The following is a 13,666-nucleotide window of genomic DNA, read 5'->3' on the forward strand; positions in this document are numbered from 1 at the left end:
AACCGCGTAATTGCAGTAGGAATGCAGAAAAATTCTCTTACTAACAGCAGAGAATAAACTCGCATTGGTTCACCTAACATTGTCCGTCGCAAGATCATTGCTTTTCTTTCCTTTTGCTTCGGCAGGAAGATTTTTTTCTAAAACTAAATAACTTGTCAAAGGAGGGAGTTGAAAGAAATGCATATTTACGACCCTTAGGTTCCCCGTTCAACTGATAGCTACAGCTGACTTTGACCAGGCTAAAAATAGAACGGTGCGCTCTGAGGTGATAACTGTTTCCCTTTCGCTCTCTCTCTCTCTCTCTCTCTCTCTGTGTGTGTGTGTCTGTCTGTTCAATAAGTTACCTTGTTGGGATGTCTGTTCTATAAGCTTTCCAACAAGGTATAGCTGATATGTTTTGGACAATTAGGAGCGTGGCCAAGTCTGCCAATGTTAGCTTATACCACAATCTCTCGAAAACATACAGGATGATTCACGTAGGTTCGGCGTTCCGAATTTTTTTCTTCACTCCTATTCCACCTAAACCCTTCATCTTTCTACATCGTTGTTTCCAATGTCTGGCAAATATGTGAGAATTATTTTCATTGCGTACGACAAATACCAGTGTTGCCATAGTCGGACAAATTTCGAAAAATTTTAATTTCCCCCCAAAATTTTGACTTTCGTCTTCTTCTTTTACTGGTTTGGCCCGAGACACACAAAAGTTACCTTGTTGCAATGTTTGTTCCATAAGCTTTCCAATGAGGTATAGCTGATATGCCTGTAACAATTAGGAGCGTGGCCAAGCCTGCCGATATTAGCGTATACCACAATCTATTGAAAAAAATACAGGATGATTCACGTAGCTTCTAGGTTCCGAATTTTTTTCTTCACTCCTATTGCACCTACACCATTCATTTTTTTATATCGTTGTTCCCAAAGTCTGGCGTAAATGTGAGATTCTTTTTCCTTGCGTACGACAAATAACAGCGTTGCCATAGTACGACAAATTTCGAAAAATTTGATTTTCCACCCAAAATTTTGACTTTCGTCGTCGTCTTCTTTTACTGGTTTGGCCCGAGACACACAAAAGTTACCTTGTTGCAATATTTGTTCCATAAGCTTTCCAACGAGGTATAGTTGATATGCTTGTAACAATTAGGAGCGTGGCCAAGCCTGCCGATATTAGCGTATACCACAATCTATCGAAAAAAATACAGGATGATTCACGTAGGTTCGAGGTTCCGAATTTTTTTCTTCACTTCTATTGCACCTACACCATTCATTTTTTTATATCGTTGCTCCCAATGTCTGGCGTAAATGTGAGATTTTTTTTACTTGCGTACGAAAAATAACAGCGTTGCCATAGTTCGACAAATTTCGAAAAATTTGATTTTCCACCCAAAATTTTGACTTTCGTCTTCTTCTTCTTTTACTGGTTTGGCCCGAGACACACAAAAGTTACATTGTTGGAAAGGCTGATCTATAAGGTTTTCAACGAGGTATGGTTTGTGTGTTTGTGATAATTAGGAATGTCGCTAGGGCTGTCAACGTTAGAGTACACAACAGTGGATATTGAATAATATACAGGATGTGTCACGTAGGTGTGGGGTTCTGAATTTCTTTTTCCATTTGTATTGAACCGACGGGTTTGACTTTTGTGTATCATTGTCCTAAATATCTGTCGTAAATGTGAGATTTTTTTTTTCTTGCGTACGATGGATAACAATGTTGCCAGAGTTCCTCAAATTTGAAATATATTTTTTTTTTGTCTTTATAAGAAAATATACAATAAGAAAAAGGGTAAATTCAATACCCCTCCTATTCGCCCCTCTCAAGCCCAAAAGTCATGGACTGGGTATGACTAGTAAGTGTGTTCATTTGTCTCTATGGATGCCATTTTTTATCCTTGTAGCTCCATCAGGGGGGGTACCTCCCCCCAAATTCTGAAGGGAGAGAGGGAAAGCTATAAACACCCAACTTTGCCCCCCTCCCCCTTCACGGCGGGACCCACTACATGAATGATATACACAGGATTAAAAAGTTCCATCCTTTCTGAAGAGATACATACCAAAATCATATCTCTAGGTTAATTAGGAGCTGAGCTAGAGAGGTTTGAATTGCTGGCTCAAGGGTTGAGCCGTTCGTCCTGAAAAGGTTAATTACAGATCTTTTATGACTGCATACACATCTACCATCATGAAGCGTTTCTGTTGCAAGAAATAGGGGTCTTGAATGTGTGCTCTTGATCTGGTGAAATTTTGTTAATTTTAATCAAATTACTTCTTAAAAGAAAGAGCAGAAGGCAAATTTCACTAATACTCATGCACTAAGACATATAATTACTATTATTTAATATTCAAATACAGACTTTAATATAAACTTAATGTTCAAAATTTTGTATGTAAACAAATACCTGTTTTCTAGTGAGACAAATTATCTACATATATAAAAATGAAAGTGACTATATTTGTAACTTAACAACTTTTGAACCACCAGACCGATCTCGAAAAAAGTTTTCAACATAGATGAGGTTCGGGATTGGGACGGATTTTACCGTTCAACTTTGAAGGTGCAACTTGGAGGAAGGAAGTGCGGATATATATTGAAAATCACCGATCTCAGTGTCGAATCCATAGTTTTCGGGGTTGATGAGAAGAATAGTGACATTTCCGATGCAATGTAAATCCAAATTCAACACCGAAACTTTAGGGAGAGGGGAAGGGAATGATATATAAAAAACGATCGAAAATGATATTATTGTTGAATGCATAGTTTTCGGGTCGCAGAGATGAGCAGTGACATTTCTAATGCCGTTTAAATCTAAATTCAGCGCCATGACCTGGAGCGAGAGAGAGGGGAGATATATTACAAATGATCGAAAATTACCGATATTAATGCCGAATCCATAGTTTTTGGAGTTGCTGTGACGAAAAGTAACACTTCAGATGACGTTTAAATCCAACCCCATTAGTACTCCTAAAGGGAAAGGGTGACATGTAAACGTAATTGAAAATGACTGATACTAGTGTCGAATTCATAGTTTTGGGGGTCACTAAATTCTGTGGTGACAGTTTTGGTGTCCTTTATACCTAAAATGAAACATATTCTCCCCGTGCGAAGAATGGATATTCTGCTAGTCTTTAATAATAACGAACGGAAGTTTCACATGTTAAATTCATTAATATATTTGTCGCTGCTCAAAGTTACGCGTTTGTGTGGTGTATGTGTATATGTAAATAAGGTCATCTATCTTTTTGAGTTGTTCGAAAAATATACAAATAACAAAGAAGGAGTGAAAATGAAATGAAATCTTTAGTTTTACGTCCCACGGATATGCCGGTTAGGCTAAAAGAGACTGTGATTATGAGAAATAAATGAAATGGTGGGCTGAAGTGGGTGGAAACGGGAGAACCCCGAGAAAACCCACGAGCTCGGCGTTTGTCCACCACAAACTCCACACGGCGCGAGCTGGTATCGAACCAGGGACCCCAAGCACCGGAGGTGAACGCTCCACCACTCAGCCACCGCGCCCTCATTAAAGAAGGAGTTTTATCAGAAATCAGAAAACTAAAAAGTGAAATTAAAAACTGTTGCTTTAAGTATTTTTCCTGCTAGTGAAATACGTTGTATATATGCTGCAAGCACGGTACAGCAAATAAGATTAGCATCAGGCGAAGAAATAGTTTTTAAATTATATTTTTCGGGGTTTGACAATATTTCTTTACAAAAGATTTTTTCTAATGAGTTCAAAATTTCCGGAAAGTTTACAAAGTACAAGGAAGATAAGTATCTCCATAAAATATATATTTGACTTTAACATATTGGTATTAACTAAAATGATTCTGGCCCTGTTAGTTTAACATTTCCATGTCATCAAACGGTAACTGTATAAGATTACTTAAGATAATTTGAATGTGTCTATATTAACTAATCTAACTAGGATTATATTTTAGTATATTTTGTAGTCATAATTCCATTCTATCAGGGTGCTAACTTTAAAGGAGTGGTGCAAAAATATTTGTTGCTACAAAATTTTCCTATTCTAGTAAAAGGAACATAACTACTCAATGATCTTAACGGTAATAGTATACATGAGAACCCACTGATCTGCGTTTCTTCTGTGTTCTATTACCACTTCTACATGAAATACCATAAATTTTCTACGTAGTGCAACAGTAAGAAGTATCCATGTGCACAAGACATGCGATATGCGTTAAATCCCCCCCCACACACACACACATAGTCATAGATAAAGTACAAGGGCACTACACATGCAGATATAAAGTACGTTCTTTTTTATTTTCGTATCAGTCGATAAGTAAATAAAAGTCGCTTTGTTACCCCCTTTGCAAGTTCGTACATACTCCATGAATAATCCCTAAAAGTATGAGCGTCCTGCTCCTTCGGGAACTGATGCAGCTTCAGTAAAATATTCGAAAATTTCAATTTTTCCCAATTTTTCCGTTTTTTTCCAAGCTCGGGAAAAAGGTTTTTTTTTAACTCAAAATTTCCGGTTTTTCCCCAGGCCTTTACAACACTAATCCTGAAGTGACACATTGTATTACTCTTGAAGTTAGTACTCAGTTCTAGGCCTACGTGATGAGAGTTACTTCACGAGTGATAGAATAGGTGCCTGTTACGGACTGGGTAGTGAAGTTGTTTTCGTCAATACGGTACGCCGGGATCAAGGTACGATTTCTAATCACTGTGTACTTTTCTAGCCTTTGTATATCGTTGGCTTAACTCCTATAGTAAAACTGGTGTGATATACAGTCAGTTAAATCCTCCACTTATCACATACAATAAATTTTTTGTGCATTCACTCAAATGAATCGACTTATCACGAACTTTCTTCTCAAAATGATTCGTACAGTATATATTACGGAAACAGTTGAATTAACAGCTATTTACAAAACCTTTACTGAATCCGTTCAACGTTACAAATAAGCAATTACACTGAGCATTTATTTCTCTCCAAAACGCAGTATTCACATAATGCTGTATCAATTTTCATTATATACTGAGTTCGGTACAATAAAACATGATGATTTTTTATTCAAGATTCATTCGAATCATATTCAGTTCATTCTTTCAACTCAATTCTCCCTAGAGATGTCACATATTGAAATATATGCATTATTACTACCAATAAATAATAATTTCTTTTACCTGCAACTCTTGCAAATACCCTTACGGCCGCGGCCATCTTGAACACTAACCCAGAAGTAAGCAAGTGAAGTCCCACAGACCAACTACAAGCCCCGTGGTACAAGCTACTTCCTTTCGTCTTTGCCTTTCCCTTTGACCTTCGTCATTCTCTTCTTCACAAATGGAATTACGTAATATGATTCTATCACATCAAATTTACATAAATGATAACGCTTAAAAATTTTGTTAACAATAAAGATTTCTAAAGAAATAAAAATGTATACCTAATTAATTTCATATTACTTTACTTTTTGTTTGTAGTAATACAATAAAGCTAGTTAGATTAATACACATCCTTGAGTCAAACTGCAAGGAAATACTAATCCACGAAACTTCACATCGAGAACGGACTCAAACAATGTGAAAGGCCCTATTTTGCCGTCACTATTATTCATCTTTATTCTGGAATACGTTATTTAAAAAAAAAATAATAAAGGTGCATTTTTACTATACGGATTCAAGATTGTAAAATGTACAGAAAAATTTGTGCGTCTTTAATTTAGTCTTTAACTTGCCATTTCATGTCGAGAAGAGAATCCCGGGAACGGTCAGAATGGCAGGTGGACAAAATGGCAGGGGACATAATGGCAGGAGGACAAAATGGCAGAGGTCGAAATGGCAGGGGACAAAATGGCAGGCGGACGAAATGGCAGAGGACAAAACGGCATGAGGACAAAGGCAGAAAGTATAATTTGAATTCTCGGGTTTTAAACTATTTTATTTCTTACTTGGTAAATGAAGATTTCAGCATAAATTTTCGATTTATTCATTATGTTCCAAATTCGAACTGCTAATAATATTTCAATTCTGAGAATTCTGATGTCGTAAGAATTAAGAGAGTGCCACCAAGATTTCCGCCGGAAGTTTGGAATTCTCATGAGACAACTCTGTCTAACAATCCTCGCACAAATAACTTATGTGAGGGGTGGAATTTTAAGTTTTTCCATTTGGTTGGACACAACCACCCAACGGTATGGAAACTCATACAAAGCCTACAGAAAGAAAATTCCACCGTTCATTCTACCATTTCCTAGTCCAAAAGAGGACAATACCCCGTCAAGAAAACTAAAAAGGTTTAGGTTGATCTGCAGCATGGGCGGCGATTAGGGGGCAGTTGCCCCCGCACTTTTTTAAAGTAACCAATTAATGTATATAGTTTCATTTGGAAATGTAACGATTTTGTATGTGTTACTGATTAATAGGAAAAAATGCTGCCATATAATATTTGCTGTTGCGTGAATACGTATTGTTTGTCTCCCCGTGGAGTAAAGAAAGCTACAGTAATTGCGTTTTAATCGCCACAGAAAATAACCCCAAAAAATAACCTATTGGAGCACAATTTCAGCATACTTTCATTTCTTCTTACAAGGGCTCGATATGTTAGTGAGCCGCTTTGAAGCTAATCGAAAGAACATTATGCAAAAAAAAAGTAGGGCCTATTTCACAAGTTATTCTTTAATTGCACAAAAATTGACAGTTCCTAAAATGTATTTTCTTCTTTCTAAAGTAAGGAATATCGATTAAAAAGAGCGTGATAAGAAACAACTTCTACCTTTTCCATTGTTTTGTAGTGTAATATACGAGTGAAGTGTTGTGTTTAAGGATGTACGAGTGTATATACAATAAAATTTAGTAAATTGAACATAATTCTAGGTTTTAAGTTTATTTTGTATAACTGAAGTGTGGATTGTAAGTATTGTTGTGTTTTGATGTGTTCCAAGAAAGTGAAATCTGCACCTAATGGCAATGAACATATTTCAAGAAGTTGCAAAAGCAAATATTTCTTTAAATGTCGTAGCATATGCTTGTAGTATTTACTGTCTTTCATTTTCTAAGAGTAATAACATACATTTAATAGCATGTGTGGAATTAAATATTAAGTTTTTCATTAATCCTCAGTTTCAATATAACTTTTGCAAAACAAGCATCATTATTCATTACTAGAAATATGATTAATATTATCCTTTCTATTTATTTGTTTTGCAAATTTATTAAATAATCTGATCACACAATTTTCCAGACAGAATTTTGAGATGTTAATGAGCAAGGAATCAAATCTCTTCTTACACTTTCGTTGTTTAAGAGTACAAAGGGCTAGAATCTACTTGCGTTGTTCTTCTCAATTTACTTAATAAACTATTATATACGATATACGGTATTTTAACTGAAAATATAGTATCCTATTAGTTATACAACCTTTCGTCAAACAAAATGTTAGAAACAACCAGGAAAACTAACATTTATATACAAATATTCAGATCATGTCTTGCCCCCTCACTTTTAACGTCCAACCGCCGCCACTGATCTGCAGCATAAACTGAGGAACCTATGTGTCGATTATTAGACAAACAAAAGATCTCTTGAGGAATTCTTGCGAGGAATTGCTCACAACTTGAAATTAACAACAATGTAAGTAGTTAGTCATTCTTATGATTGCAAATTGTTTTTGTAGTCTATTTTACGGTATATTTTATTATATAAAATTAACGACGGAGTTAATAATTAGCAATTTTTTTCTTAAGACTGCAGAATGTTTTTACAGCATATTCTAGGATATGTGTTATAGGATGTTCACGACACTGAAAGTTACTCTCCCGAGCGGGCCGTTGCCTTCATCCCAAGCAGTTCGACTTCGTTTGTGTTATGCTGTGGATTGCCACACTGAGTATTATGTGGAAGAATATTTTGGTGTCCACGATTTACTTTTGAAGTTTAGATTAACCTGTGAGGTTGTCAGAGCAAATGCGGGAAAAGGGTTTCCTCTTACTTATTCGTATGATTAAGCGAGAGATAGTCTCGCCTAAGTCTGGTGTTATCCGTTCGTTTCTGTAAAGGTCGCAATTAAAATTTTTGTTTTTACAGTTTAATTTTTTATCTGAGTCTTCCTGTGCTCATCAAAATAGCAGGATGGCGACCCCCATTTATTTCACTGTTTCCACACTGAAGGATGCTGGTATCTTAGATGCTTTGGGCAGTTCGGGGCGCTACATCTCTTTGTGGTGACTTCCAGCCAGAATATCGTCCGGTATTATTCTGATTTTTTCCACCAATTGCATTTCTTTTTGGCGATTTCCACCCAGGATTTCGTCCGATATTCTTTTGATTTTCCTCGCATCATCTCTTTTGGTGACTCAGTCAGGCAGGATTTCGGGTGGTATCGTTGTGATTCTTCTCGCCATGTAGTTTCTTTTTCTTCTCTGATTTTTCTCACCGTACTTTGTTTTGGATAGTGTTTCATCGGCAGATTTGATAGATTTGCTTGTTCTTAGCTTAGTTACCTTTGGCATTAGTAATTATGTGCTTCACTTATTCTCCAGTTCTCCCTATCGTTCGAAGTTTTGGCGTAAAGCTATTTAATACGTCGTTGATGTTATCTCGATGCACCTCAGACATTCGAAAAGTTAGTAGATATGCTTACATAAAGAAAAACAAGTATAGTCTTGCTCCGAAGCACAAATATAAATATTTTCTTAATGTTTCTTTTCATTTTCTGTGTTTGATGTTTATTATATTTTAAGTGTTCCTTTAATCTTAATCTAGTGTTATAAGGTAAATATTATATTATTGTCTTTCTTTCTTAAAAACAAAAGTAAGGTAACTTACTCATTAAGGTAGTTCTTTAACAGTAATATGTTCACATTGTCACTAATTCCAGGCCGAATAAAGTCGAAATGGGTTAAGGGCTCCCATACTTTATGAGTTATTGTTAAATCAGAAAGGAACTTATTTAATAATTGTTAAGTGTATTGAATATCCTTAGTGTCTTGTGTCGGAAATCTTCGAAAACAGTTAAAATGAATAAATCAAAGAAAAAGTCACGTCAGTGTGGTCATACAGGCAGGGGCGGATCCAGGACCAACTTCTGGGGGGCGGTGGGTTGTCATATTGCTACTTTTAAGGGCTCTAAACTTTGGGATGAGTTTTACTTATATATATAAAATAATAAAGTTTCCTCTTCAAAGGGGGGCGATCGCCCCGATCTCCCCCCTGGATCCGCCCCTGCATACAGGCACCTTATTGGAGTGCACTTCGTGTAATACCTGGTATTGTAGGTTTTGTACCGGGTTAACTAAGGATGAGTTTATTGAAAAAAAGTAAGCCTGAAGTTCTTTGGGATTGTAACAAATGTTAGTACAATGTCCCAAACCAGCAGATAATGTTGAAAATGAAAATTTAAACCCTTGTGTCTTAGTTACAGATCGTCAGAATGATAGTGTAAGTGAAAGGGTTAGTGTTACCTCTAATCTTTCCTAGCTAATGTCTCAGGTTACTCGTCAACTAAATAAGTTGAATAATGAAATTTTTAGTGTTAAGGAGAAAGTTTCAGGTGTTGAGGGGGAAGTGACTAAGGAAGCTTAAGATATAAAAGTAGCTGTGATTAGCGAAATCTCAGATGTAATGAGTAAATAAATGTCAGGCCTGAAGGAGACTGTTGACAAACATATTAAAGAACAAGATGAGCGTATTACGTCATTGAGTAATCGTTGAGTTGAAGAGTTGAGTCACCAACTTGAAGTGGTCAACGAAAGTTTAGCTTCACAGGAAGAGACTTTGCATAACTTTCTGAAAGATAACCATTCAAGTAAGCGTCAATTGGATAGCTTAGCTAATCAGGTTTGAGAAATTCAGCTTTGTAGCGATTCTTGCATCAGATTGAGAGATTTTGAGACCTTAAGGGAAAAGGTAGATAGTTTGTTCGAGTAGGGTGAAAACGAAGAAGAGGAAGAACAGAATGACCCATCTAATTCAAATATTTTTAACGTTGATCCACGTCATTTTGAAGATTTAGATCGATTTTTGGGAGCTTTTCGCTCCAATGACAGCGAAAACTGCAGACTTTCTGAAGTCCCTGTAGCCGTTTCCAGCCCTTTAATCAAACCACTTCGAGCTTACAACCATCTGGGGTAAATACTTCCAGAGTTCGTCACTTGCTGAGCAATAATAGCGGTATTTATACAACTTCCTCTCACGTGCCTCCTCACAAACATTGTACTCACTCCCAGCCGAGTCAGGTTAGAGGTTCCGTAGCCTCGAGAGATAGGAGTTTTCATAACTCTGGTCTTAGTAACTTTCTCAATTCCTCTAATTGCCAAAATTGGGCGGAATTAATTTTTCCACTACTCAGTCTTCTGGTGCTAATTATGTTGATCCTGGTGGTCCGAGAACTTCGAGGTTGGACCAACCTGGTTCCTCTTTGCTATCAAATACTTGTCCTTTGTTAAATGTTGATGGACAGCCTAATGACTATTAAAAAAATACATTGCGATTATCTGATCTTAGACATTTTCCAGAATTTACGGGGAATGTTTTAGAGATTTCACCTTTTGATTTCTTACAGCAGTTGGCGCAGAACTTCAAACTAATGAATCTGGTTCCTGAATATCAGATTTAAGTCTCAGTGCGTTCTATGAAGGATGCAGCTGCTTGCTGGATTTCCCAGGATAAGGATCAAATTCATTCTTATGATGAATTTAGACGTCTTTTCTTAGCAAAATACCTGAATCCTAAGGTTTGTAGGGCTCAGTTGACGTATGTGAAGTTGGCCCCCCCACTTTAAAATTTCGATTCGAAACTGAAGCCAATCGATTGTTTTTCGTTTGTTATTGATTGTTTTGAAGAAAAAATCGTTTGTTTCGAAAAACGTACAGAAATATTCAAAAAATAAAGTTGGGGGGGCCAACTTCACACTAGCCCCCCCACTTTAAATTTTCGATTCGAAACCGAAGCCAATGGTTTGTTTTTCGTTTGTTATTGATTGTTTTGAAGAAAAAATCGTTTGTTTCGAAAAACGTACTGACATATTCACAAAATAAAGTTGGGGGGGGGCAACTTCACGCTGCCCCCCCACTTAAAAATTTCGATTTCTAACTAATGCCAATCGTTTGTTTTTCGTTTGTTATTGATTGTTTTGAAGAAAAAATCGTTTGTTTCGAAAAAGTTACGAAGATTTTCACTAAATAAAATTTGGGGATTGGCAATTTCCCGCTGGGCTCTCTAGTGTGAAATGTCGACTGAGAACTGAAGCCAATCGTTAATTTTTCGTTTGTTATTGATTGTTTTGAAGAAAAAATCGTTTGTTTCGAAAAACGTACAGAAATATTCACAAAATAAAGTTGGAGGGGGCCAACTTCACGCTGCCCCCACTTTCAACTTTCGACTCCAAACTGATGACCAATCGTTTGCTTTTCGTTTGTTATTGATTGTTTCGAAGACAAAATCGTTTGTTTCGAAAAACGTAAAGAAATATCAAAAAATAAAGCTGGGGCCAACTTCACACTAGCCCCCCCACTTTAAAATTTCGATTCGAAACCGAAGCCAATCGTTTGTTTTTCGTTTGTTATTGATTGTTTTGAAGAAAAAATCGTTTGTTTCGAAAAACGTACGGACATATTCACAAAATAAAGTTGGAGGGGGCCAACTTCACGCTGCCCCCCACTTTCAACTTTCGACTCCAAACTGATGACCAATCGTTTGCTTTTCGTTTGTTATTGATTGTTTCGAAGACAAAATCGTTTGTTTCGAAAAACGTAAAGAAATATCAAAAAATAAAGCTGGGGCCAACTTCACACTAGCCCCCCCACTTTAAAATTTCGATTCGAAACCGAAGCCAATCGTTTGTTTTTCGTTTGTTATTGATTGTTTTGAAGAAAAAATCGTTTGTTTCGAAAATCGTACGGACATATTCACAAAATAAAGTTGGAGGGGGCCAACTTCACGCTGCCCCCCCACTTTCAACTTTCGACTCCAAACTGATGACCAATCGTTTGCTTTTCGTTTGTTATTGATTGTTTCGAAGAAAAAATCGTTTGTTTCGAAAAACGTAAAGAAATATCAAAAAATAAAGCTGGGGGCCAACTTCACACTAGCCCCCCACTTTAAAATTTCGATTCGAAACCGAAGCCAATCGTTTGTTTTTCGTTTGTTATTGATTGTTTTGAAGAAAAAATCGTTTGTTTCGAAAAACGTACAGAAATATTCAAAAAATAAAGTTGGGGCGAACTTCACACTAGCCCCCACTTTAAAATTTTGATTCGAAACCGAAGCCAAAAGTGTGTTTTTCGTTTCTTATTGATTGTTTTGAAGAAAAAATCTTTTGTTTCGAAAAAGTTACGGAGATTTTCACAAAATAAAGTTGGAGGGGGCCAACTTCACGCTGCTCCCCCCACTTTCAAAATTAGATTCCAAACTAATGTCAATCGTTTGCTTTTCGTTTGTTATTGGTTGTTTCGAAGAAAAAATCGTTTGTTTCGAAAAACGTACAGAAATATTCAGAAAATGAAGTTGGAGGGGGGGCATGCCAATCGTTTGTTTTTCGTTTGTTATTGATTATTTCGTAGAAAAAATCATTTGTTTCGAAAAAGTTACGGAGATTTTCACTAAATAAAATTTCGGGGGTTGGCAATTTCCCGCTGGGCTCTCTAGTATGAAATGTCATCTCAGAACTGAAGCTAATCGTTAGTTTTTCGTATGTTATTGGTTGTTTTGAAGAAAAAAAATGGTTTGTTTCGAATAACGTACAGTAATATTCAAAAAATAAAGTTGTGGGGTCAACTTCGTTTGGAAAAACGTACAGAAATATTCAAAAAATAAAGCTAGGGGTGCCATTGAGCCGTTTCATGCTGTAGAATACAGTCTGGTCGTCCCTTGATGTTATTCAATTTAAACTTCTATAACTTACTCTCTAATTAAAGTAGGAAGATAACTTTGGTGACAATGTGATTATGAAGGATGAAGCATCCCGCCGATATGTATTTCATGTATCTGACAGTAATTCAACGGACGGGGGTGGGAAACTCTCTTTTTTTTTTTTTTTTTTTTTTTGCATCAGGATATTGGAGATGACATTTCTTCCCCCTTGGGGTGCCCTAATAACAATTGGTTTAGAAAGCAATGAAGTAGTTCACTACATACTAATACCCCTATATGCGTACTTGTTGCTTGTATGGGGGAGGAGGCCAAAGTTGGACAGGTTTTTGAGTTTCAGTTTTTGTCGTAAATTACATTTATTTTCAGAGCGACTTTTTCTAAGAATATGGAGGGAATTGTACAAATGTTACCTCGTTGAGATCTGCGTTCTTTAGAGTTTCCAACGATGCATGAATCATTACTCTGTGGTAATTAAGTGTGTCATCAGAGTTCCCATTGTGAGAGTCTACGATTTTGTTCAAATCAGTACAATTACGAACACAAAATGTGCATCATCAGAGGCAAGAATACAAGTTGGCATCATCAAACCACACCCATGGGGTTTCATATAATGTACTACTTTATTGCTTGACATACCAAATTTTTTGAGTGTACCCCGAAGGGGGAAGGACAGGGGCGTCATTTAGGGGGAACAGGAGGGGGCAATTGCCTTCCCAAGAGTTTGAGGAATACATTTACTTTAATCAATTGTCTACTAATATACTAGTACAAAACGTTAAAGTCTTACGTCGGTGGTGCTGTAGCCCCCCTCAAGCGAAGTCTGAAATGA

At 36.6% G+C, this 13,666-nt stretch overlaps 1 protein-coding gene across 2 annotated transcripts in view; it reads right to left on the minus strand.

Annotated features, from left to right (window-relative positions):
* Positions 1–5,439, minus strand: part of Scsalpha1 (Succinyl-coenzyme A synthetase alpha subunit 1) — a 74,551-nt gene extending 69,112 nt beyond the window's left edge. Inside the window, exon 1 of one of the 2 annotated variants that reach the window (XM_081767759.1) lies at positions 5,415–5,439. Coding sequence is in view for 1 of the 2 variants with exons in the window: in XM_081767756.1 (XP_081623882.1) it covers positions 5,152–5,188 (37 nt within the window). In the remaining variant the exon portion in view is untranslated. Of the gene's footprint in view, positions 1–5,151; positions 5,310–5,414 lie in introns of those variants that run through there. The other variant, XM_081767756.1, reaches the window with a different exon arrangement.
* Positions 5,440–13,666: the final 8,227 nt, after the last annotated feature.

Source organism: Thermobia domestica, chromosome 1, assembly GCF_964235325.1.
Source record: "Thermobia domestica chromosome 1, izTheDome1.hap1.1, whole genome shotgun sequence".
Lineage (NCBI taxonomy): Eukaryota > Metazoa > Arthropoda > Insecta > Zygentoma > Lepismatidae > Thermobia > Thermobia domestica.